Genomic DNA, 27,663 nt, shown 5'->3' with positions numbered 1-27,663 from the left:
GTCAAACGATGACAAAGAAATATTAATTAGTAACATGAAACTGCTTTATTCTGGGTTTGTACCAGTTTGAATCACCTGGTCCATTTGTTTTAGAGAGGAAAAGATGTCTGCAGATAATATCAGCTCAGTAAAAAACCTCTTGAGCAATGATCACTGAAGGAATTCTCACCGGGAGAAGTTTCAGCTGGTTGCAATCTGAAATCTTCACAGCTAGACGCCACTAAATCTCCCTCATCTTACACACTGCTCCTTTAATACAAACAATTTACAGCAAACAATGAATTAGTAACATTCAGTAACAGGACATCTGCTTTTAGTGGTCAAATGGTCCCTTATCCTTTTTTGATTAATTAGTAACTAGGCTTGCATTTTAATTAGAGCCAAAAGAAATTCATGAATTACTGGGTTTAATTTTTGTTTGTCCAATTCAACAAGTCTGAGAGGATTAATTCCTATTCCAACTAAAATCAGTAGCAGCAGGTGATTTTCCTCTCTGCCTGAAGGGCCGCTAAAAATGAAATCATCCCCCTGAGGTTTTTTTTATAATAATTTTTATTTTATTTATTTATTTTTTGAATTAAAACTGAATACACAACTGAGCATCCATGGAACATAACAGCAGAGTAAAGTCTAGCCCTTGGTATCTTCTTATTTCAGGTTGTATCCATGTGATCCATGCTCCTACTGGAAGCTTCCCAAGCCAGTGAAGCTTTATAGAAGTGTCTCATCATGTATTTATGAAAATGTCAAAAACATTCAGCCACTGAGAAAAAATTCTGGGAGCAAAATGCAACATGTGTTGCAACAATCAGAGCAAACAATCCTGGCCCGGATTAAAATATCTTCACTATTTAATACTTTACAAGGATTTACAGCAAAAACTAAAACCTGCTCAGGAATGTAATTATGAATCACAGTGCTGACCTCTGACCTCCATTCACAGTGTTCTGCAGCTGACTGGGCTTCAAATAACCAAACATGCACTCCAGGTTTATTTGGTTCACTAAATGAGCTTTTTAGGAACAATGAAACAGAAAAAAAACTATCATTGTTAGTCACATGCAATATTATCACGCCCATTCATTGTGTTTGTCCAAAATAATGTACTCCTTTCCTGTCAGCTCACTGACTTGCTCAAGAACACTTTGACATGTGGATGTAAAGAATCTGCAAAATCAAAGTGTCAACCATATGGTCGACCCACTCTGACACTACCACGAACATTCTGTGACTTGTTGTAGTTCAGACTCCGGCTGCACAGTCAGGTCTGTTTTTGTAATGTGAAATATATAAGGCAAATTTTGTTGACCTGAAGCCTGGGTGATGCCGCCATTTTTGAGCTTCTGCTAGTTACTGTAACACTTTAATGTCACATCTACAACCATGTAAAAAAAATATAAGCTGCAAACCTTGATGCGTTTGCAGTAGATCATTAGAAACATTAGGTTGGACTGACCATAGTTTGGGGGTTTCAGATCAGCACTTCAATATCAGTAAATGCATTAAAGTCAAGACAGTTTCAAATGATTTTGTGGATTTTTGTATTATATGTTGTATTTGTTGCATTTTAAATGTGTTTTGATTGGCTGCTACCTCAGCCAGGTCTCTCTTGTAAAAGAGATGTTCAATCTCAATGGGACTTCCTGGTTAAATAAAGGTTAAATAAATAAAAAATAAAAGTTTCTCAAGTAGAAATCTTACTGTAAATGATCTTTTCAAATGCTGCATGTTTAAGTCATACGAAAAATAATTCAGTTATGGATATTAGATAATGTTCTTTTCCATAAAACGGGATGTGTAGTTAAAGTGTCTTTTATTTTACTTTGATAGAGAAAAATCTGTGCATACTATTAAAATGTACACACTTAAATATAAATGGACATGTTTAGTGTTTATAAAGATGTGCATTTACCATTAAAGGGCCAGTGTGTAAAATGGGTTGAAAACAGTGACATCAGTGGTCAAATTCTAGATTGCAGGGCTCACTCGCTCACCCCTCCTGTCGGGTAAATGACAGTGGCCTCATAGGGACAAAAAGCCTTGTGCACGAGTTTTTCAGGAGTAGGTCTATCTAGCGACGAGGTGAATGTTAATTTAGAAATCTAAACCATGTTACGATATTGTAATGAATCCCTCACGAGCAGGAGACCAGAGTAGCGTTCGGGAAAAAGGCCAGTTTATTTGAGCACTCCAAAAACTCCAGTAACACTCCACTCCGTCCCAAACTCTGACTCTTCTGACATAACAGACACACTTCATACACACATACTTGTTTACCATTCCGAGTGGGGACCCCCTCCCCTCTCTGCTCCACCAATCTCCAGCCCGCACACTGACTGACAGCTTAGCTGGTAAACAGAGCTCAGCCGTTTATTTAGCCTAGCAATATCTCCGGACTATAGTAGCTGCAATGGATGACTTTGAACGCGATTTTGAAGAGTTTCTTGTAGCGGACACAGACCCAGAGCCATACCTGTTTGAGCCGGAGCATACATATGAGGAACTCCATGTGTTTGATGCTGAGCGGGCGAGAAGAGAGGCTGAATGCACAGAATTGGATTCGGTGCTACTGCTACCATCGTTGGGGAGATATACCATCAGGAGGAAAAGCGCCGCAGAGAGTGCATCACAAGGAGTGAAGTTGCGTCTTCTTTTCCTCGCAGATGACGGTTCGGGTTCATTCTCTCCTGTTGCGTGGTAAGCAAACTTTATAACTAAAAAAACTTTTCACTACTCTCTATCGACGAACTACTAACACTCTCTGCTGTTTCCTCCTCCTTCTTCCTTCCACTGTCTTCGTTGGTTTATTTATACACGCGAAACGCATTCTCTGGCTGGCTGGATTGTCCGCTCGGGCTGCCTTACATACATGGCGGCGCAAGATGGCGACCTCTCTAAAGCAAGGCCCTTGCTATATATATATATATATAAAAGCATAACTATAAGGCTACGAAAACCAAACAAATTTTATTTTATAGTGATTATACACATGTATAAACATATTAATGGGTAGAATATTCAGATTCAGATTGACAATAAACCATGCCAAATATTACACACTGGCCCTTTAAAGGACATCTTGACTGTTTGGTAAAGGCTCATAACAGAGAAAACCCGGAGATGAGTTAGCATTTCAGCACTTATGGTTCCCTCATCTCCAAGTCAGGATTTTTGGTTAGATATCTCAAATAAGGTCTGTGGTTAACACAAGCTCATATTTTGTTCTATGACATAAAATACTCAAGTAAATAATACCCCACTCTTGAATTTTGAAGGTTGATGTTATGTTAGATACGAACACTGGAATCACAATGCAGATCAAGACAAAAAGAGATTTATTAAAAAAGGGCACAAAAATCAGTTCAGGGGCTGAATTGAGTCCGTGGAGGGGGAGAACAAAAACTGGGGCTGAGGCGTTAGGCTGAGCATGGCAGACAGGCGGAGGAGAGAAAATGGCAGGGCACTGAAAAAAGACAAAAAACAAAAGCAGGTTAGCAAGGCAGCGGTACAAGGTCCGTGATCCAAGAGCAAAAAATCCACAGGTCAACAACAGGGTCAAAAAAACCGGTGAGCAAAAACAAGTTTAGAGCGAGAAATTGAACCAAGTAGTTACCACGAGGGTTTCAACAACGAACTGGCGAAGAATGGAGAGGAGAACCAGGCTTTTATGCTGCAGTGATTGGAGTTGATGCGGTACAGGTGTGCTGATGACAGATGCAACGCAGGAGTGCAGTGATCAGGAGACTGAAGGGAGCCACGCCCAGCCAGGGAAAACCCAGTGAAGGCAGGACTGAAGGAGGGAGCACAAACAAAGAAAACAAAGCACAACAGGACAACAGATTCCTAACAGTACCCCCTCTAATGGGAGCCTCCTGGCGACCCACTAGGAACATCAGGGTTCTCCCTATAGAAGTCATCAATAAGAGACGGATCCAAAATAAAAGATCTAGGGACCCAGGACCGCTCTTCAGGACCATAACCCTCCCAGTCCACAAGGAACTGGAGGCTCCGACCCCGACGACGCACCCCCACCAGACGGCGGACCGTAAAGGCCGGATGATCATCCACAATCCGGGCGGGTGGAGGGGGATCGGACGGAGGGCTAAGAGTACTTGTAGTGACAGGCTTGATCTGCGACACATGGAATGTAGGATGAATTCTCATGTTGTTAGGCAGGTTGAATCTGACAGCTGATGGATTCACAATCTTATTAATGGTGAATGGGCCAATAAACCGAGGTGCTAATTTTCGAGACTCAACTTGCAGAGGGACATTCTTGGTGGACAACCAGACTGACTGACCTGGGGCATACTGAAGAGAGGGACGGCAGCGTTGGTTTGCAGACAGTTGGGTGGAATGTTGGGTGCGTAGCAGGGCTTCATGGGTCTCATTCCAGATGGTTTGACAGCGGTGAATATGATCTTGAACTGAGGGAACTGCGATTTCCGCTTCTTGAGATGGAAACAGAGGTGGCTGGTATCCTAAGGAAGCTTGGGAGGGGGAGAGTCCAGCTGAAGAGTTAACAAGACAGTTGTGTGAGTATTCAGCCCAGGGTAACTGTTCGCCCCAAGACTGAGGGTGTGTTTCAGTGAGACAGCGTAGGGTATTCTCTAGACATTGGTTAACCCTCTCAGACTGCCCATTAGTTTGGGGGTGGAAACCAGAGGAGAGACTGGATGTAGCACCGACTGCTTTGCAGAATGTCTGCCAGACTTGGGAGATGAATTGTGGACCTCTGTCAGTGACTATGTCAGTGGGGATGCCATGAAGTCGAACTACATGCTGAATAAGAAGATCAACAGTTTCTGATGCGGATGGTAACTTGCTAAGTGGAATGAAATGGGCTGCCTTGGAAAATCTGTCAACAATGGTGAGTATAGTGGTTCTACCTTTAGATGATGGCAAACCAGTGATGAAGTCCATGGAGATGTGGGACCAGGGGCAACTTGGAATGGGTAATGGTTGAAGTAGACCAGAGGGGGCTTGATGAGATGATTTACTCCGAGCACAGGTGGGGCAGGCAGCTACAAATTCCCGTGTGTCCTTTTCCATGTTGGGCCACCAGAAATGTTGGCGGATAAAGGTGACAGTTCGATTGACTCCGGGATGACAGGCAAGTTTTGAAGAATGACCCCACTGCAAGACCTGGGAACGCACTGAAACTGGAACATAAAGCAGCCCAGAAGGGCCATTACCTGGGTCTGGTTCTGTCTCCTGTGCATCCCTCACAGCCTTTTCTACTCCCCACGTGAGCTGACCAATCACCCGCCCGGGTGGGAGGATGGTGTCTGGAGGCAACTGGGTTTCTTCCACAGAGAACTGGCGCGACAACGCATCTGGCTTGGCATTCCTTGAGCCTGGGCGGAAAGTCAGACAGAAGTTAAACCTGCTGAAAAACAACGCCCACCTGGCTTGACGGGAGTTAAGTCTCTTAGCCGACTGGATGTAGGCAAGGTTCTTATGGTCAGTCCAAACCACGAACGGAACCTCAGTCCCCTCCAACCAGTGCCTCCATTCCTCCAGGGCCAGCTTCACTGCGAGCAGCTCAAGATTGCCAACGTCATAGTTCCTTTCTGCAGGGGACAGACGACAAGAGAGAAAAAGGCACAGGGATGCAGACGTTTCTCAGGACCCACATATTGTGATAACACCGCCCCAACCCCTGCATCAGATGCATCTACCTCTACAATAAATTGCTTGGAGGGGTCGGGCTGCACCAAAACAGGTGCACAGGTGAAGAGGCGTTTTAACCTATTGAACGCCATGTCAGCCTCCAGAGACCAGCAAAATCTCACATTAACAGAGGTGAGTCTGGTGAGTGGAAAAACTACCTTACTGTAGTCCCTAATGAAACGCCGGTAAAAGTTTGCAAACCCCAGGAAACGCTGAAGTTCCTTCCGGGACTGTGGGATGGGCCACTCCTCCACCGCGCTGATCTTGGCTGGGTCTGCTTGCAACTTGCAACAAGAAAAGACACTTCCTTAACATGAGAGTCACATTTTTCAGCCTTTACATAGAGTTTGTTCTCCAACAGGCGTGACAAGACCTTCCTGACGTGTACCACATGTTCCTCCTCTGTTTGAGAGAAAATGAGGATGTCATCCAAATACACGAATACAAAAATATTTAGAAAGTCTCTTAACACATCGTTAATGAGAGCTTGGAATACAGCTGGGGCATTGGAGAGTCCAAAAGGCATAACCAGGTACTCAAAGTGGCCAAAAGTAGTATTGAATACCGTCTTCCATTCATCTCCTTCACGAATACGAACAAGGTGGTAGGCATTCCTGAGATCCAGTTTGGAAAATATCTTGGCGCCTACCAGGGGTTCAAATGCTGAGTTGATCAGAGGAAGTGGGTACTTGTTTTTAACTGTGATACTGTTAAGTCCTCTGAAGTCAATGCAGGGTCTAAGTGTCTTGTCTTTTTTTTCAACAAAGAAAAACCCTGCCCCTAGTGGTGAGGAACTGGGACGAATTATCCCTGCAGCTAGTGACTCAGAGATGTATGACTGCATGGCTTCTCTTTCAGGTCTAGACAGATTATATAATCGACTAGTGGGTAGAGGAGCACCAGGTAACAAATCTATGGAGCAATCGTAAGGACAATGTGGAGTCAGTGACTGAGCTTTCTCTTTATTGAAAACCTCTTTCAAATCATGATAAACTGTGGGAACAGCACTTAGGTCGACACTAGGGGATTCAGGCCTCTCTGCTCCGTTGGCGGCACCTGTGGGAGGTAAGGCAGATTGCAGACATGATGAGTGACAGTTAGCACTCCAGGACTCAATTCTGCCATATTTCCAGTCAATTTGTGGATTGTGTTGGAATAACCAGGGGTATCCAAGTACTACTGGGGAGAGTAAGTTGGAGATGATTTTGAATTGTATGTACTCATGATGATTTCCAGAAATGAGGTGTACAGGGGATGATTGGTGGGTTACCTGAGCAAAATGCTTGCCATTCAAAACGATGGCCGGGATAGTCTTCTCTAATGGTTGCCACTTGCACCCAAGTTGAAGGGCTAAGTCATGGTCGATTAGATTATCCTTAGCCCCGGAGTCGATGAGCGCCGGCACTGGACAACTCTGGCTTCCAACAGACAGGACGCTCTGCAGCTGTAGGTGAGGAGCTTGAGGGGATTTGGGAAAGGGAGAGGCAGGGCTCACCAGGACCCCCACTTTCACTGGCGAGCTGGATCTTTTGGCCGAACAGGACAGGCAGAACGAAAATGACCTTTTTGTGAGCAGTACATGCGCTCACCAGCCTGGAACCGATGGCATCGCTCTTGCTCCGTTAATCTTGTTCTACCCAGCTGCATCGGTTCCTCCTCCGCAGCTGGTGGCTGAAGGCCTGGGCCTGTAGACTGCGTCAAACGGCCAGGAAGCGTTGAGGATCTGTGAGCAGAGTTAGCAGCAGAGGCAGAGGAACGGGAGGACTTTTCTTGTTGTCGCTCCCTAAAACGATTATCCAATTTAATGGCAAGGGAAACCAATGAGTGCAGGTCACTAGGCTCATCTCTGGCGGCTAGCTCGTCTTTGATTTGATCATTTAACCCTTTAGAAAAGACTGCTTGTAAAGCGGGTTCATTCCACTGGGAGTCTGCAGCCAGGGTCCAAAAATCCACCGCATAATCAGACACAGTGCGATTGCCCTGTTTTAGTTTCATTAGCCGACTTGAAGCATTACCTTCATGGCTAGGATGATCAAAAACCTCCCGAAATCTGACTTCAAAATCCTTAAATGTCATAGACTCAAGCGTAGTCACTGAGCAAGTTGCCTCTGCCCAAGCCAACGCTTTGCCTCTTAAAAGCCCCAAAACATAGTGGATCTTGGATAACTCAGAAGCAAAAGAAATTGATCGTTGAGCAAAAATTAACCGACACTGCAGCAAAAATCCACGACACAAATCCAAATCTCCAGAAAAAGGTTCAGGGTCACTCACGTGTGTCTCTCTATGAGCGGTGGCTGTTCTGGACTCCGATGCCAAAGAGCTCTTCACTGTGGCTGCAAAAACAGAAACTTGGCGAGTTAATTCAGACACTTGAGTGGCCATGACATGACTGTTTTCCATCAGCAAACGTAAAGACTGTTCATGTTGGTTTAGCAGCGCGCCCTGACTGGTTATCACTTGTCTGACCTGATCTGCGGATTCCATGTTTAGTGGCCAGTTCGTTCTGTTATGTTAGATACGAACACTGGAATCACAATGCAGATCAAGACAAAAAGAGATTTATTAAAAAAAGGGCACAAAAATCAGTTCAGGGGCCTCTTTAAAATAATAAATAGTAATAATAATACATTTTATTTAATGGCAACTTTCATGGCACTTAAAGACCCCTTATACGTGAGATAAAATCAGAAACAGATTAACAAGCAACAAGCACCAGTACTTAAACATCAACACACAATAAGCAATAGAGCACTAGTAAATAAAACATCGATAAAATCAACAATAAAACCTACAATAAGCAAAATCATGTCTCCTTTTGAACATTTTAGAACACCGATCTTGATCCTCCAAACCTCTACTTGTAATTTTTTGGTATTTTATGTTACATTTTAATTTTTTTTTTTTTTTAATTTATCCATCAAACTATCTACCCCAATTATAAAATGTTAGGGCTTTTAACTCAACTGTATTTTATTTTGCATCCTATTTATCCTACTTTAACCATCAAATTACTTGCCCTGATCGGAAAGTATTAACTGGCTTTAATTACTCTATAATGGTATTTCCTTTTCTCTGTTTGTAGCTTTCTTGTCGTTGTTTTCTTTGTTTCCGTAATTGACTCATTAAGGGTCAGCCCTCAAGTATCAATTGCACATCTGGTATGTGTAAGATATTGTGTTGATTTGTGTCCACACACACAGACACAGACACACAGACGCACAGACACACACACACACGTGTGCGCACACACAGCTGACAGGTGAAGTCTCTCTCTGTCTTTCTGTCTGGGCTGCGTGCTGCTTGTTGAGAACACTTGATGCCCTGCTGTCTTTGTCCCCTGGTTTACATATTCATGGCAGCTCGCCATACTAACGACAGCTTTGCATGTAATCAGAGTATCACAACAATGAGCGTGGCCTAGTTAGCCTGATGAAGGGAGGGTGGCTGAGAGAAGTCACCCTAATCCTCAAACTGTTGTCTGCTCTGCTCTGAACTCACTCTCACCCTACTTCTCCATCACCAGGAGTCATGATCGCTGAACGTGCAGCCTCTTCTTCCCCGCAGCCATTTTGGACTAGTAACCATGGAGATGTGGGTCATGCAGTGATGGCAGAGAGAGAGAGAGGAGACTTGTGGCTGGTGGTGGAGTCAGAGCACTGCAGGCTGCCGGAGCAGAGGGCCATAAACTCTCATTATATCTGGGTCACTGGGATGCTCCAGCTGCAACAAGCAGACAAGACGCTATTATGCAAGAAGAGGGATGAGGGAAGTTGTGGGCACGGGGGCTTATGGTTACAGGGGACGTCTGTTTACTGAGTGAGGCATATGTCAGGAGGGTGCTGGTGATATGACATGAGACCAGCTGAGCGGTGCTTTCTCAGCTCAGCTGGCCAAAACATGTCATGTTTTGACACTTGCAGCTGATAAACAACATGTAAGGTTGCAGCCTCAAGAACTCATTTAACTCTGAATCAATCAAAATTAAAAAATATGAGGAAATAAACAGTAACATGGTGGAATATACTGTGATGCAATGTACTGTTTTTTTTCTGTTTCTTATTAACAGTTTTATTGTTATTTCTTTCTTTTGGATTTAACACACATTCAACAAGTGAAAATCAGACAGGAAAGGCAAAAGACAAGACAAGACAAGACAGAGTAAAACAAAACAGTACAAAGCAAACAGTAATCAAGGGTGACAAGAGGGGGTGCAAGAGTGACATTAATGTAGCATATGTTACATATTTTGGATCTCATACATCCATTGTATACAAGACTTTTAAACTGGGGCTACTGTTTGTACAGACAGTGTCCCTGTAGATGCAATATGCTGTTATAATGTGCTGTAAAAATAACAGTAACATACTGGGTCTCTGCTGCTAGCACTTTACTGTTATTTTACAGTGAAATTCTTTACAGTGCATGTTTACGATCTGCAAAAATATTAAATAAAATTGTAGGCTATATTGTTGCATAGTATATTGTGCATTGTTGCATTTTATTTTTTTTAAAGAAGCATTTATTATTATTATTTATCATTACTTTCTATTTAGCGTGCAAAAAATACCGAACAAGTCAAAACATAAATGTACAAAGACAAAAGACAGAATGAATCAACAATGGCAGAAATGTTGTTGCAACAACAACATAAATAAATAAATAAAATAAGCTAAAATAAAAAATAAATAGAATTAAATTAAATTAGGTTAATATTGAATAAGAAAATACAATAAAATACATTTAAAAGTTTAAATGAAATAAAATTAGAACAATAGAATAAGATAAAATAAAAATAAAATTAAATAAAATTAAACACAAAATAAATTAAATTGAATTAATATTGACTAAAAATATATACAATAAATAAATCAAAATAAAATAAAATTGAATTAAATTAAATCAAATTAAAATAGTAGAATAAAATAAAAAATAAAATGAAATAAAATAAAAAACAACAAAACACAAAAAATACAAATTAAATAAAAATAAATGACATAAAATAAAACAAGATAAAATAATTTAAAATAAAATTAAACTAAATTAAATTAAATTAACTAATATTAAATAAAAAATAAATACAATAAATAAATCAAAATTAAATAAAATTAAACTAAATCAACAGTAGAATAAAATAAAAATGAAAAAATAAAAAAATAAAATTAAACACAAATTAAATACAAATAAATAAAATGAAATAAAAGGAAATAAAATAATATAAAATAAAATTAACTAGATTAAATCAAATTAAATGAAAACAGTAGAGGTGTCATTATTTTGAAAATCCAGAGAGAAAGGGAACAACAAAAAAAAGGGGGGGGGGGGGGGGGGGTGACACTCAAGTAAACAAAAAGGAGCACAAAAGGGTAAAGTCAGAGCAAGGATATAGCTTTTTTTAGCATTATTATTTAATTTCTCCCTATATTTTAGCAAACAGAGGCATTAATCACATGTTTACTTTGTTTAGAAATGAAATTGTGGTCAAAATATTTGCCAGTGTGAAGAATTAATATTTCAAAACACATAAACTGAACGTCATCTACATGTAAAACCAAATGTAGGCCATTTTTGTAGTTTTTGTGAGGCATATTGTTTATTTCAGTCTGGGATTATCAGATATTTTGGGGATATTTCCTCCCTGAAATCAGCGTCCAGTTAAATCTGCAGAACATGGTGAAGCTGAGTCGATGCTTCAGTGAAATCAAATCAAGTTGGTGCACCCTGAGGTGGACACAAAAACAAGTTGCTGCTCATGTTGTTGTGTCTCTCCTATTGTCCATGTCCCCCCTCTCCATGACCCCCCCCCCCCCCCCCCCCCCCCCGTCGCTGCTTGGATTCCGGACTTGTGATTGGTGGAGACGGCCAGGCCGTGTCGTCATAGCCCCAGCGCCCATTCATCAGTGGACTTGGGCGTTGTACTCCGCATCTCATTTGCAGCGGGGCCAATTTCTCCATTTACAAACTCCGCTCGGGAAAAAATTGAAAGAATTCGTGTCGCTTTTGCGTCTTTGCCACATTTTTTTTGCAACTTCTCACACGTCCCTCTGCGGTCGTCTCGCTCTCGGCGCTGATTCATCGCTCGGTGAAGGAGGTGTCGGCGCTCCAGCTTGAGTTTTATTTGGGGAGGAAGCTTGCGGTCTTTGTTCATTCATTTGATCGGTTGGGTTCCTTTGTTGCACCAAAAAGCATGGGAGCACAGATATCCAAAACCGCTGGCAAAGAGGAAGCTGCGGTGGAAAAGCCTGCAGAAGGTGCAGCGGTTGCAGCCAAGACAAACGGACAGGTAAATTATATTTTTAATTATTTGAGTGCGAAATTGCTCGAGCGGAATTTTGTCTCGATTTTTTAGCAATGTGTTGCGTCAATGGCGTGCTCCATGTTCCCTGTAGCGCATCCCCACGCTCACCGGCGTTCAGGGAAAGTGGCCACATGTACCACCCTCACCAACCGGTGCTTTGTTCCAATTTAATGTATTTTACTTTAATTTACATTGATGCATTTTATTTTAAACGCTTTAAATTCATACAGGCACATTTTTAATCGTAAAATATGAATATCAGGCCGCACACTCAACCTTCTGAATGTTTAATTGTTAATTTAAATTTGACATTTTTGATTTATTATAACATTAATTTTGGAGTTTTGGCTTCCTAAACATGCGGCTGTTTTTAATTCATTTGGTTGCAGTGTGTGCAGCGGGGGTTTGTGGCCGCTCTCACTGTGGCATGGCCATTTTAAAAAACCATACCACGCCTTTGTTGCCAGATTCAAGAAAGAAGCCACGTTTTTTTGGCACGCACACACGCCACACAATCAACCAATTATAAAAGCACACACAGTTGGATGAGGGATGTGTGTTATAATTAAAATAACACACTTTGGTTGAGTACACAGGTCGTTAAAAGAGGAAAATAAAATCCCCAAATTCCTATGTTGTACCCACCGGCTCCACACTGAACGCCACCTGGTGGATCCAGGCGGTACTGCAGCCTAACAGAGTAGCCTACTGCTGAAAGCTACTGATCTGTCGTCACTCTCCTAGTAACAGATGTTGCTGCAGTTTTAGGGCTATTTTCCTATTGGTTATTACTAGTCATTGCATTTGATTAAATTCCAAAGCACGCCAGATTTAGCCGGAGGTGGTCTCTGCACACACATGTTCACATGTAGGCCTGTGTAGGCCTCAGATACATGATTATACATCAACAGAGTCCAGCTCCTGAATAGCAGGGTGATGTGCATGTTCAAGAATGACATTTTTATTCTGTCTTCCAGGAGAATGGCCATGCCAAGACCAATGGGGATGCCTCTCCAGCCACAGAGGAGGCCAACAAAGCTGATGTCCAGGCCAACGGTAGCACTCCCACTGAGGAGGCGCCAAAGGAAGAAGGCGAGAAAGCAGAGGCTGCCGAGGCCAACGGTGAGAAGGAGCCCGCCGCCACAAACGGCGAGGCCTCTGCCAAGCCCGAGGAAGGCACTCCTTCCACCAGCGAGGATGGCAAACAGAAGAAGAAGCGCTTCTCCTTCAAGAAACCCTCCTTCAAGCTCAGCGGCTTCTCTTTCAAGAAGACCAAGAAGGAATCCGAGGAGGAGGGAGCAGCAGCAGCAGCAGCAGAGCCAGCCGAAGGAGAGAAGGCGGCATCAGAGGAAGCGGCTGCTGCTGAGGAGGCCAAACCAGCTGAGGCTGCTGAGGAGGGAGCCAAGGAGGCTGAAGCTGAGCAGCCAAAGGCTGAGGAGGAGGTGAAGGCAGAGGAGCCGGCAGCAGCAGCAGAGGGAGGAGAGGAGAAACCAGCTGAAGCTTCACCTACTGAACCAGAGACGGCAGCCAGTCCAGAGGCCGCAGCTGAGTAATCCTGCTGAACCAGACACCGGAATGAAGGAGGCGATGGAGCCCGTCTGAAGGAATGCGAGGACTTGTCTAAAACCAGGGATTTCTTTTTGTTCTTTTTTTGTTGGTGTTTGTTTACTATTCTGCAACCATCTCATCCATAATGACTGCAAGGTCCTTGGCAGTGATGGACAGGAGGTGTACTGGAGAGTGTGCTGCTTCCTCACTGCTCATTGGTGCTTGCATGTGTGACGTTGGGTGAGTGTGAACGTGCGAATGTGAGTGCGAGTGCTTTTTTTCTACATGAAACCATGACTGTGTTGACACGTTGCTGAATTTGACATATTTTATCAAAGTATTTGGTGCTGGGCAATTGGATGTAGCAGCTAAAGCTGTGTCTGCAAGATTTGACACATTGTGATATTTAAAGGGAACGTCCTAAACCAAGTCTTAAATGTTGTCTTTGCAGTGCACAGTTGTTTACAACTCCTAAAACTCGACGCTCCTGTGGACACAACCATTCCTGAATGACGTAGATCTAGTTAACTGTCAAACAATAGGTGCTCATCACTTCCCATTTAGATCCCACCATTTCAAAACTCTGTAGTAATGCACGTTGTATAGACTTTGATATTACTGGTTTTATGACTGAGATGTACCTAAATGACTGAAGTTTTTAAACAGATTACCCATTGTAAATGAAGTTTTTCTTGTTTTTCACCATTTGTAAGATTGAATAAAATTGGGAGATGTTTTAAGCAAATTTTGCATCAAGCTGTGATGACTCCAAACACCACTTGAAAATCTACACAAGAAAGAAGCACACAGATTCTGGGTGAGGGGTGCAGTCATTTTTGTTTCTCCTCTTTTCTTGTATATAATGAGGCCTCACCTGATTCAATATGGAATGTAACATTGCCCACAAGCTGGTTATAGGTGTTCAGTTTATTTTCTGTGAGCACTGATGAAGAATAAAGGAATGAAGTGGCACTCTGAGCTCATTTATTCATAATGTTTAGCATCAAATGTCCCCCCTCTTTAATCCGTTAACCGAGCAGGTGCGACATTTCAGCATTGTGTTGACTGAGAAATACACACACTGATTCTTTGCTTTACAGCACCCTCGTGTGGTGCATTGTAGAAAATATCAGGTTAGGTTTCCATCAGTCTGAAGAGAGAAGCCTTTTAAAGAACATATTTTGAATCTTAACACAAATCTCATTTGTATCTTATTAGTTGGAGAAAACTGCAGTAAGTGTAATTACATTAATCATATAAGCAAGTACAGGAAATACTACTCGGCCCCTAGAAAGGAAAGATGCAACTGTTTCTGAGGAAATAACATTTTCATAAAAATATAAATCATCTTCCAAACTTATTCACTGAACTGAAGGAAGAGCAACAACAAAGCACCTGATGAACTACCATGGGTGGACCATGTGGCAATGGGTCCCTGGGCACAGATCTGCAGAAGGCCCCACCACCTCTACACAGGAGCAGGACACAGAGACTTTGTGCTGGCTTCGCCTCACTGAGTCGCTGTAGTTTGCAGTATGTTTTTATAGTTTTGTGTCTCTTTGCAGTAATATTGCATGTCCTTGGGGTTGTTTTGTGTTTATTTGTAGTAGTTTTGTGTCTTTTTTTGGTCATTTTGTGTCTGTTTTGGTTGTTCTGTGTCTCTTTGTCATCATTTTGTGTTTCTAAGAGGTACATTTGTGTCTCTTTGTATTTGTTTTGTGTCTTAGGTCATTTGCATGTCTGGTGTCATTTGTGTTTCTTCAAAGGTCGATTTGTGTGTGTGTGTTTTTTATCCTTTTGTGTCTAATTGCTGTCATCATTCATTTGCATCTTTTTGTGGTCATTTTATGTCTATTTGAAGTCATTTTGTGTCTCTTTTTAGGGTGTATTTGTGTCCTTAGTTGTCATTTTGTTTCTCTGTTAGTTTCTTTGCATGTCTTTGGTGTTGTTTCGTGTTTCTTTAAAGGTCAATTTGTGTCTCAGGTCTTTTTTGGTGGGTTTGTTTCTCTTGGTGGTTGTTTTGTGCATCTTTGTAGTTACTTTGCGTCTCTTTGTAGTCATTTGTGTCTCTGAAATAATTTTGTGTGTCCTTGAGTTACATTTGTGTCTATTTTTGTTGTTTTGTGTCTCTTTGATGTCGTTTTGTGTTTCTTTAAAGGTCATTTTGTGTCTCTTTAAGGTATATTTGTGTCTATTTTATGTCTCTTTGTATATATTTTGTGTCTTTTAGTTTCTTTGCATGTCTTTGGTGTCATTGTGTGTTTCTCCAAAGGTTAATTTGTGTCTCTGAGGTATATGTGTGCCTTTTTGGTCAGTTTGTTTCTCTTTGTCGTTGTTTTGTGCCTCATTTAGTTTCTTTGCATGTCTGGTATCGTTTTGTGTTTCTTTAAAGGTCAATATGTGTCTTTGGGGTATATGTGTGCCTTTTTTGGTTGGTTTGTTTCTTTATGTAGTTCCTTTGCCTGTCTTTGCAGTCGTTTTGTTTCTCTTCAAAGTCATTTTGCGTCTCTTGAAGGTATATTTGTGTCTCTTTTGGTTGTTCTGTGTGTCTTTGTAGTCGTTTGTGTCTCTTAGTTTCTGTGCATGTCTGGTGTCATTTTGTGTCTCTTTGTAATCATTTTGTGTTTCTTAAAGGTACATGCCTCTTTGTTTTGTGTCCTTTTGTGTTTCTTCAATTTTTCATTTCTTTGCAATTGTCATTTTATGTATCTGTGTAGTTCATTTGCATCTTTTTGTGGTCATTTTATGTCTATTTGAAGGCATTTTGTGTCTCTTTGAGGTATATTTGTGTCCATTGTCTTTTTGTATCTCTATTAGTTTCTTTGCATGTCTTCGGTGTTTTGCGTTCCTTTAGGTCAGCCTCATAGCATAATTGCCTCAGTCATATTTTACGGTTTTCAGAAAAGAAGAAAGAACACATTTTTCAGAAAACATTCAAGGACTTTTTATTTATACTGTCATAGTAAGTTCGACCAGATATATAAACAAGTTTGCAAAAAAAAAAAGACATAACGATTGCATAACAAAATTTGTTATGCAATTGTTGTTGGCCAAAATATGACTTAGGCAATTGTGCTATGAGGCTTTCTTTTTTTATGGGTTTGTTTCTCTTGGTAGTTGTTTTGTGTGTCTTTGAAATCATTTTGAGTGTCTTTAAGTTACATTTGTGTCTGCTGTGGTTGTTTTGTGTCTCTTTTTTAATCAATCAATCAATCAATTTTATTTATAAAGCCCAATATCACAAATCACAATTTGCCTTAGTCGTTTTGTGTGTCTTTAAAGGTCATTTTGTGTTTCTAAGGTATATTTGTGTCTGTTTTGGTTGTTTTGTGTCTCTTTTAGTGTCTTTGCATGTCTGGTGTCATTTTTTTTGTTTCTTTAAAGGTCAGTGTCAGTCTCTGAGGTATATGTATGTACCTTTTTTTGGTTGTGTTGTCTCTTTTTGTAGTTGTTTTGTGTCTCCTTAAGCTACATCTGTCTATTTTATGTAGGATATTTAGTATCTTTTAGCTCCTTTGCATGTCTGGGGTCGTTTTGTGTTTTTCCAAAGGTCAATTTGTGTCTCTAAGGTATATGTGTGCCATTTTTGGTTTGTTTGTTTCTCTTGGTAGTTGTTTTGTGTATCTTTGTAGTTCTTTTGAAGTCATTTTGTGTCCCTTTAAGGTGTATCTGTGGCTATTGTGGTGGTTTTGTGTCTCTTTGTGTTTCATTTAGTTTCTTTGCATGTCTGTGTTTCTTCAAAGCACAATATGAGCCTTTGAGGTATATGTGTGCCTTTTTAGGTTGGTTTGTTTCTCTTCATAGTTCCTTTGCATCTCTTTGGTGTTGTTTTGTGTTTCTTTAAAGGTCAGTTTGTGTCTCTGAGTTATATGTGCCTTTTTTTTTGTTCATTTTGTTTCTTTATGTAGTTCCTTTGCCTGTCTTTGTAGTCATTTTGTGTCTCTTTGTAGTCATTTTGCGTCTCTTGAAGGTATATTTGTGTGTAATTTGGTTGTGTTGTGTCTCTTGGTAGTCATTTTGTGTCTTAGTTCATTTGCATGGCTTTGGTGTCATTTTGTGTGTCTTTGTGTATATATTTGTCTCTTTAAGGTATATCTGTGTCTTTTTGTCGTTAAGTGTTTCTTGAAAAGTATATTTGTGTCTCTGAGGTATATGTGTGCCTTTTTTGGCCTTGTTTTTTTCTTCATAGTTGTTTTGTGTATCTTTGTAGTTCCCATGCATCTTTTTGTAGTTGTTTTGTGTGTCTTTGAAGTCATTTTGTGTCTCTTCAAGGTATATTTGTGTCTGTTTCGTTTGTGTATTTGCATCCTTTAATTCATTTGTACCTTTTTGTAGTCATTTTATGTCTCTTTGTCATGTCTTTGTATCTTTTTGTGGTCATTTTGTGTCTCTTTCTGGCCAACATGTTAATTTGAGTGACATTTTGCAGGTGAAGGCCAGGGGAGGCCCAGACACTTTGGGCCCTGTGCCCAGTAGTCCATGTGAACCACACATTGAGGCCCCAGTCAGCTCATCCTGACATATATGTGATCATCACAAGCATATTCCCTTCTCTCCATCAGCATAATTTGCAAAGAAACAAAGTGAGATGTGTTTGCTCCTGTGCAGTATTTTTAGGAACTCACTCGGGGAACAGCCACAACATAATTATGTGATGAAATTCGGCGTATGGTGCGTTAGCTGCTGCACCATAAATGATAGTGTTTGAAACAAACATTTTTATGGCGTTTAGTTTTAGTATCTACGGCACACAACAACTGCAGCACATACCTAACTGTTGCCTGTGCTAACCATCGACACGCTGGGATTCCTTCAACCAGACCCCATAAAAAAACACCAAATTCTTTTTAAGAGTAGAAGAAGTTGCTGCAAATGTCTCCAGGGTGTTTTTAGTCACCCACATCTGTACCCATGCTCATTTTCAAACCCTCTATTTCCTTTGCACCCAGTTTAACCCGCTGTACTGCAGCTCTGGCCGCCGCAAGAAGGGTGTGTTTTACACATAATATTTCTATTTCTGCTTCCTGGTCTGTGTGTCCATCTTGGTCAAGTTGTTGAGGGATCTGTTGCCCAATCTGGCCCCCGTGCTCCTCACATGCAGTATCCCATAATGCCACACACCACTCTTCATCCTCACAGTGTCTTCCTCCCTTTGTTAGTGTCTTTCCAGACAAATGGATGGATACATACAAATAAACACAGGCAGGTGAGCCCGCTAAAAAACAAAAATATATCAAAGTGAAAAATATTCCTTTGAGTGCAACAGATAATTTTGGAATGTGGCTTGTGGAGTCAACCAGCGGCAGTGCTCCGTCTGTGTTCCTGTCTGTCCCACCTCATGCGCCGACCGCAGAGCGTCTCTGAATGGCAGTCCCCTCAGATGGCAATCCCCAGTGGTTTCCTTCCTACCGGCTCCCTCTCTCTTCTGTCCCTCAGGGCCCCTCACCTAACCACCGTCTCGCTCTCTCTCCCAGGGAAGATCAAACAGCTGCTGCCCTGCCAGAGGACCATCCCTGTCCCTCATCCCACATGCTGCCTATTTTCAGCACACCCATATTCAGACTTGCACGGTAGAGTAGCTTTTGTAAACTTTGGCTGCCGAGCAGGCAAACCAGTGGCCATCATGTGGGGAGAAATTTATACTTCATCATCCTCATCCATCTCAGTTTCTATACTGGGAGCAGTGGTGTGAAGTAATAAAGTATATTTACGTCAGTACTGTACTTAAGTCAGTATTTCCAAATACTTAATTACATCTCAGAGGTAAATATGGTACTTTTCGCTCCACTGCTTTTGACAGAACTGCTTACTTAGATTCTTCATACAGAACATCGGCCTCTAAAATATGATGCCCTGTTAGAGTTTTAACTTTCATCTGTGATATACGACTGTTTACCTCGGCTTCATGCACCTGGCACTTCTGAAAAGTCTTAATTTAAGAGTCCAAACCCTTTTACATGAGCTTGTTTTATGGATTAAAATACCCAACAGTATACAACAGACTTTGTGCTTACATCAGTATAAACAGGGTAGTTCTGCATTAGGAGTACTTTTACTTTTGATACTCTACTAGATTTTGTTTTTAAAACTTCCTGTGTTATAATCATATTCTTATATCATACTATTTTCACTTTTGATCGTAGGATTTTTACCTGTGATGGAAAATTTGGTATTACTTTAGTTTAAGTCCTCCTATTTAGCATTCATTAGCAGGATGCTAACTTTTCAGAAGTGGTTTATAACACACTAATTTAGTCTCACCAACACATCTTGAATATGTATATTTATTCAACATATAATGCACATAACTGTACATATTTCTTTGTTTATTCTTATTCTAGTTTTGATTCTATTGATATATATATTGCAGTGGCTATTATAGCATAATAATTTTTATATTTCTGAATGTAATATACTAGTTTACACATCATAATGTAGCACAATGCACGTATTTACGTAGATTTTACACACTTCAGACTTAGCACAGTGAACATATTTTCATTCTTAATATCTTAAGAAGTGGTGTTAAACATTGTAGCATTTTATTTTATTTTATTTTATTACCTTATATTGATATTCATCTATGTTGATTTATTTAGGTTGGACGGTCATGAAAAATGTGAGTTTGGTTCGAGAAAGGGAACTTTTTTTTGTGGCTGAATTTCTTTGCCAGGCCTGGGATAGAAGGCAGAGTATTCTGTTTCTGGACTGAGCAGTTAAACAACATGTACTTTTGATTGTTTCTGCACAGTCATTGTAATGGTGCCTTCTAAACCCATAAGAGTTGGGCACGTGAGTGTGCATGACACAAATAAAAAGCAATCAATCAATCTTTTAATTCTCTATTATTCACAGCAGAGTGACTATAATGAATCATAATTTCCCCTCGGAGATCAATAAAGTATTTCTGATTCTAATCTCTGATCCTAATATAATGTAGGTGTAAACCGAAATTTTAATCTTAATTTCCCCTTTGAAGACATATTTTATATCATTAAAACTCACTACACTATACTGACATCCACAGGGTGTGTGCCCACAGGAGGTTATAGTTGTTGACAAATACATTAATTGATCTTTACTACATTACAGTGTGTTGTGAGTGATAAATTAAATGCTTATATGCGGTCTAAAAATGTTAAAATAAAATATTGATTCATGTTTTACTGTTGGGGTATTGCTACTTTTTCATCATATATGCTTAGTCCATGTGGTTATGTATAGCTAATATGCTAGCATCCATTATTAAAGGGATTGTCCACCCCAAAATCCAAAATGTCTGCCTTCTCTCCAATGTAATGGAACCTGATGGCACTTGGCTTGTGGTGCTCAAAGTGCCAAATAAATACATTTAAACAACTCCACAGCAATGTCTCTTTCTAGGAATCATGACCCAGTTACTGAAGATACTCCACAGACCTTGTTGCGAGCAGTTTCATGTAGGAACTATTTTCTTTCTACCGAACTACAACCACAAACCGTATCATTGTGCAGAATGAAGCATGCATCTACTCATGGAAGAGAAGTTTGTGCTCGTGCGCGTGACATTGCGCAATGTAAACATTGATGGTGTCCTCCTTGGTTGAGCTGTATTATTAGCTAGCTCAGTGGCGCTAGGTGAGCTAGCAGTAGATGCACACTTCCTTCTGGGCAGGGATGTGGTTGGTGGGTGTAGTTCAGTAGAAAGAAAATAGTTCCCACAACAAGGTTTATTGATTAGTTTGAGTAAGCGGGTCATGATTTCTGAAAAGAGACACTGATGTTGAGTTTTTCAAATATATTTCTTTTTCTTTGGTGCTTTGAGCACTATGAGACAAGTGTCATCTAGTGACATTATATATTTGAGAGCAGGCAGACATCTCTACAGCCGATATCTCCAAGACTTGGCAACTCACACCAAAACAATTTTGACTGATAAATACCACTATAGGTAAGAGGAAAAATATGTATTTTTGATTTTGGGATGAACTGTTATTGAGTATTGTTTCAGTTTTTATATTTTGCCAAGTAATTAGGGGTTAGGTTAACTGGTTAGGTGTGAGTGTGAGTGTGAATGGTTGTCTGTCTCTATGTGTCAGCCCTGTCCAGGATATACCCTGCCTCATGCTCAATGTCAGCTGCAATAGGCTCCAGCACCCCCTAGACTCCCTACAGGATAAGCAGTTACAGAAAAATGAATGTTCAGAATTATTTGGAATCCATTAAAAAAATGCTTCTGACACAAAACATCTGTTTAGACATCTTTTATTTTGGTCATTATGCTTTACATGACATAATGCATGTTTCAGGGATATAACGATGTTGCTGGTAGTTTGTGTTTGTATGACAGTATTCTGGTGACTTATTTCATTATAACGGTCAATTTGACCATTACCATTTCACAATATTCAAGTCACATACAATGATAACAGTTACAACATGTTGCACAGAAAGTATTTGTGTACTTTTTAATAAGATTATTGGTCACCCAAACAAAAACAAGCAGGTACAAAAACAAAAAAACAAAACAAAAAAAAAAGACAGACAAACACAAAGTTAAGAATCACCAGTTGAAGTCAGTATAAAAGAACCAGAGTGGAAAAAGAAAAGGTCAGGACACAACACAGTTATAACACCTCAATTTCACATGCTGTCTCCATTACAAAAGCTCACTGGTAACTTTGTGGATTGCTTCCCCCATCCCTGATCACCTGTTTTCATAAATTAGTTTTCCTTCTTCTAAGCACCTATTTCTTGTAGTTTTCAAGTCGCGATGCTACTATTCCTCAAAGAAGGGTGAACTGCCTGTCTGCTTGGTTGAGGAAAAATTGAACAGGGAGTTTACTTTAGTTTGAGAAATAGATTGCAAATTTAGTTGGTTGGCTTTTTGGGAACTACTGTATCAACGTATCACGTTGAAGCAATGAGGAACCCAGAGAAAGAGCAGTGGACATTCTCGGCAGCAAAGACACCATTGGCCTCATCGTCGGGGATCTGGACGTACACTGTGTCCTGCTCATCGAGCAAGAGGACAGCGCTGCCGGACATCTGGTCCAGGAAGCCCTTGTTGTACTCATCATAAGTGAACATAACGGGCTGGCCGTTCTTGTACAGAGCCACCAGGGCATGAGCTCCATTAACATGGATGCTGTAAGAGAAGTAGTAGACTCCAGGAATTTGGCAAGTGAAAATGCCGGTCTCGGGGTCATAGTGATTCTCAGCATTGTACACGATCTGGTCAAACTTAATGGGGGTGCCAGCAGCAGGGTAGGGGGTGGCCAGAGATGCAGTGAAAGCAGACATGGGGGACTTGACCATAACCTCGCCCATTCCCATGCCCTTCTCAAACACAACCTCGCCAGGAGGACCAGGGGGACCAGGAGGGCCGGGAGGGCCAGCCTCTCCATCAGCACCATCGTCACCAGGCTGACCAGGTGGACCCTGAGGTCCTGGGACACCCTTAGCAGCCAAACCAGCAGGGCCAGCAGGACCGGGGAGACCTGGGTGTCCCTTAAGGCCGGGAGCACCTGCGGGACCTTGAGGCCCAGCGGGTCCTCTGGAACCTGGAGCGCCATCAGCACCAGCGGCACCTGTCTCACCTGCACGGCCGGGATGACCTTTGGGCCCAGCAGGGCCTGGGATTCCTGGGGCACCTGGGGTACCTGGGGCACCTACATTACCCTTGTCACCTGTGGGTCCAGTGGCTCCTCTGGGTCCAGGAGGACCAGCTGCGCCTGGGTAACCCTGCTTGCCTGCGAAACCCTGTGGTCCCTGATCTCCCTTGTTTCCCTTAGGTCCCTGAGATCCAGTTGCACCTGTATCACCTTTAGGGCCAGTAGCACCTTGCTCACCTGGGAAACCTCTTGCACCCTGAGGTCCAGCAGGACCAGTGGGACCAGTAGCACCAGTAGCACCAGTGTATCCTGTTGGACCTTGATCACCCTTTGGACCTGTCGCACCTGTGGCACCTGTAGCTCCCCTCTCTCCCTTCTCTCCATTTGCACCTGGCTTTCCATATCCGGGCACTCCAGGGGCACCAGTGGCTCCAGCAGCTCCCTGGTGGCCTTTAGGGCCCATGGGGCCAGGCAGACCTGGGGCACCGTTCTCACCTGGTTTACCTGCCACACCTACACCTGGGGCACCAGTGTGTCCCTTAGGTCCCTGTGGTCCCATGGGACCTGTGGCACCATCTCTACCTGGGCTACCTGGCTTTCCTGTCTCACCAGCGGGACCTGGCTTTCCTGGCTTTCCAACTCCAGGCTCACCTGGTGCTCCGGTTGCGCCCATGGGTCCTTCAGGTCCTGTCTCACCCTGAGGTCCTTGAACTCCCACCCCTCTATCTCCCTTAGGACCAGGCAGACCAGGTACACCTGGATGTCCCTTCAGACCAGGCTCTCCTCTGGGTCCCATTGCTCCGGGGAGACCTGAAGGTCCAGGCTTGCCAGTGGCAGAGAGGCCAGCGGGTCCAGGGCTTCCAGTGGATCCGGGGGCTCCCCTTGGTCCCTGAGGGCCAGGGGCTCCGGTGTCTCCTTTCTCACCAGGTGCTCCGTTGCTGCCAGGTTTGCCAGGTCCACCTGGGGATCCAGGTTTGCCAGAGATGGAGCGGCCAGGAGATCCGGGAGGTCCAGGGGGTCCTTGGGGTCCAGGCAGGCCTTCGGCACTCTCACCTGGGGGGCCAGGAGGGCCAGGAGGTCCCTCAGGGCCGGGCTCACCTGGGGCACCAGGCTCACCTGCCACTGACATCACTGTGAAGAGAGTCCATCATCAGCACCACCAAAACCAAGAGCTAGAATGCACTAAAATCCAAATAACTACACAAAAATACAGATTGGAGCAGATACAATGCACACCTGTCGTCTGTGCATCATATTCATACAATGATATCTTAGAATACATGGTCTAGTATCTCTAGTACCTCTGATTATATCCAATTCAAGTGACAAAAAAATACAAGAACATGGATGCACTGGTCATCTCTGAGGTCTGAGTGTGTGTTTGAGTATGAATGAGTTTTGGTAGTATCTTGTTGCCTAGCAACATGGTTGTTAATAAAATATAAGAGAAATAACACATTTTAAGAAAAATGCTGTCATTTGTTGCTCACATTTCATCATAATGTTAAAAGTGGTGGATAGGATGAAGTATAAAATAATTCACTGACTGGTCCAAATTCAATGATATTTGATTCCTGGAGGGTGGGCAATTTGTATCCCCAAGAACCAATCATGTAGTTTTGAGGTTTGACTACATTTTCCTGATTCAGTGGCGCAATTTTATGAAATCCTTTAACTCTTCAACTTGAAAATCTTTCAAAATAAATGTTGAAACTTGGCCCTGCTTTATATTCATATTATATATCTATGAATCTAGACATTCATTTAATTATTGTGCAAAAAATGTAAAAATACAATAAGACTTTAGTTTTAAATAATGTTTTTAGTAGCTGCTTCTGCTTCTTATACGGTGCAGGTCAAAGAGCTTTAAGAGACTGGTTTGCGACTTGTTTGTCAAACAGTAGGTCTAAATGAGAAGGAGTATCTTTTTTATTTGCTGCCTTAATGTGGTCACATGTGTTTGAGTAAAAAAGACTCACTCCTTGGCGAACTGCAGCCAAGTTTGGATAAAGCCAAACAGATGTTTCTACTTCTGTGTGAAGCAGGCACACCCAAACAAACCACACTGCTGGGTGACTGGACTGTAATTGTCAGTGTCAACCTAAAAATAATTCGCTAACAGCTACTTACTCAAATAAAAATAGTGCGTTGATTCACACAAAAGCAGCATTTCATATTTTATATAACATTTTGACCAACGTTCAAGACCATAATTTACATTTTAAGCAACATTTTTTGAGTTTATATTGCATTTTAGCCAGCACACAAGACCATAATTAATAGTTTTAAAGTGTGGTAGATCTCTGAATATACTAAAAATATAGATCTTTTTCTGGATTTACATGGGGAATCTTTGGAAAAAGCAGCTAACTTATGTTTGAAGTGAGCTTAAATGTGCACTGACTAGCATAAGTGTCTAAAAGCAAGCAAAAAGGCAACATTTACAGCTAAAATGAAAATCTAACGTACTCAGTGTATGAAAAACAACAGTTTTCTTGCAACATTAAGCTCCTGGAAACATGAGGGACTCTTTTCAGTTGCTGATCATGCGATGAACATGTTGTACCACATAGAAAGGCAGTTTCAAAAAGTCTGTAAAATTGTGTCTATCATCTGAAGCATGATCACAAAATAAGAAAGTCCCAAAAATCATTTAGTTTAAAAGATGTTGCTAATGTGATTGCCTTGGCTGAATAAAAAACACATGAATTACTACAAAAGATACTTCTTTTAGGTGCATAAATCCTATGACTTGCAAAAAAGAAAGCTCCGCAATGTGTAAATAAGCCTTGATATTCAAATTCTAGATCCACACAGAGAGTGTGATTGGAGAAGCAGGCACACTGTTGTAGCCAATCAGAGCACAAGGCAGTTTCAGAGCAAGGTGGAGTTCAGTTTTCAAAGTAAAGTGCAGCTGGCTGTGGCCAGCATCCGTCTGGCTGCTACTGCTGCTCCTATTTGCCACAACAAAGATGCTAATTTGCTAGCTGAAGACTCAAAGGTAAGGCAAGAAGCAATGTTGCTCAAGGAAAAACTGTTTTTGGAGAAGAAAATCTGACTTTTGAGAAGACAAACTAGACAAAAAAGAGGAGAACTGCTGGTGTAGCTTTGTCAATGACAGATTGTTTGAGGGCAGGAGGTTGTGTTTTCTTACCGTGGCTCTTCACAGAGTAGGGCACAACCTTCTTCACCACATAGCCCTTTCCATGGGCTGCTGCCAAGCCCACCATGAGGAGGACGATGCTTGCTACTCGAAGATCCATCTTGCCTGAAATCTGCAGGGGGAAGAGAAGGAGACAGTCAGCACAACCACTCTCAAAGTATCACAAGCATTCTCTCTACTTTTGAGTTGTTTCAAAGATCCTAAAAACTCTCCCAACTAAGCATACAAGCTGAACATCTTCACAGAAATGCTAGGATAAGTTGGAGGGACAGAAAAGTTTTGATTCAGCCAGAGCATCCTGGATCCTTCAGAAGTCTTTAAACATCACTCAGGATGCTCCAAGCCGGCCAAAATCTGCTTTCCTTCCCCAGCCTGCCACAGGAACAACTCAAGGCCTAAGCAAAGCCTGGGTGTTGAGTAAACTCCTCCAGAGACAGAGCAGTTTGGAGAGGAAGAGAAAACACACGTACCAGCATCCAAAGGGGGTAAAAACAATCTCTTCAGCACCAGTGAGCTCCTGGTGCTTCTGTATATCCTTAGGGTAGGAGCACAACTGAGGATATGCTGCCCTCCAGTACAATGATGTGGGTATTTATACTATATCTGCCCCTCGCATCATTAAAAAAAAAAAGAAGAAGAAGAAGAAGAAGAAGAAAAGCCCCCACCACGCAAGTACCTCCCTCCTCAGAGCTAGGCTGTAATTAGCAGACAGATCTGCCCAAAGCGGGCATGTCACATCAGGGTGCCTCCATGTCTTGAATATCCAGACACATGATTATCACTTATTTCAGTCTTCTTCTGAACTACAAAATAATCATGTACAAAGCAAAGATAAATGAATACATAAACAAAGAACGCAAACAAGCTTTGCAGGAGGAATAATATAATAACACCTTTTGTACTTTCAGTCTTGATGCACTTGTGTTTACAGTTTTTCCAGCAAAATTGACGTTTTCAGTGCTCAGGACATGTTTGTATTTTTGACCCCCAGTTTAAATATGACAACGTCTAGAAATAGTCAAAACACATCTATGAAAAAACAACATTTGCTGTGGCACCTGTGCTGCTGCACAAAGCTTGCATTGAGGATGTACAGTAGCAGACACATCTGCAAATTTACATCTTGTCCAGCCGGCTGGCAGAGGCTCGCCTTTACCTTTCCTGACTGTCTGGGCACCTCCACGCCTGTCATGATAAGGTAAACAAGGGAAATGGTGGGGAGAGGTTGTCCAGGGTGCCATGAAAGGTGCTGGAGAGTTTAATTCACTTAGATTGAACACACATAATTATATTTATTCCTGATGCAATGCCTTCATTTATGGCATTCATATATTTACTGTCTCATATATTTAGTTCTGCACATTTCCTGGGAATTATTTGGTCAGCTTGTC

At 41.7% G+C, this 27,663-nt stretch overlaps 2 protein-coding genes across 2 annotated transcripts; one reads left to right on the top strand and one right to left on the bottom strand.

Moving 5' to 3' along the window:
• The first annotated feature begins 11,578 nt into the window (after window positions 1–11,578).
• On the top strand, window positions 11,579–14,261 carry marcksb (myristoylated alanine-rich protein kinase C substrate b). Its single transcript, XM_033641957.2, has 2 exons — window positions 11,579–11,953; window positions 12,946–14,261. Exons 1-2 carry the CDS (start codon window positions 11,858–11,860, stop codon window positions 13,519–13,521), a joined length of 672 nt encoding a protein of 223 aa, XP_033497848.1. The 5' UTR covers window positions 11,579–11,857; the 3' UTR covers window positions 13,522–14,261.
• A 7,483-nt stretch (window positions 14,262–21,744) lies between these two features.
• col10a1a (collagen, type X, alpha 1a) lies at window positions 21,745–26,899 on the bottom strand. Its single transcript, XM_033642023.2, has 3 exons — window positions 26,743–26,899; window positions 26,264–26,384; window positions 21,745–24,240 (listed from the first exon to the last, which is right to left on the bottom strand). Exons 1-3 carry the CDS (start codon window positions 26,746–26,748, stop codon window positions 22,406–22,408), a joined length of 1,962 nt encoding a protein of 653 aa, XP_033497914.2. The 5' UTR covers window positions 26,749–26,899; the 3' UTR covers window positions 21,745–22,405.
• Window positions 26,900–27,663: the final 764 nt, after the last annotated feature.

Source organism: Epinephelus lanceolatus, chromosome 15, assembly GCF_041903045.1.
Source record: "Epinephelus lanceolatus isolate andai-2023 chromosome 15, ASM4190304v1, whole genome shotgun sequence".
NCBI lineage: Eukaryota > Metazoa > Chordata > Actinopteri > Perciformes > Serranidae > Epinephelus > Epinephelus lanceolatus.
This window is presented reverse-complemented; position numbering and strand designations above follow the sequence as displayed.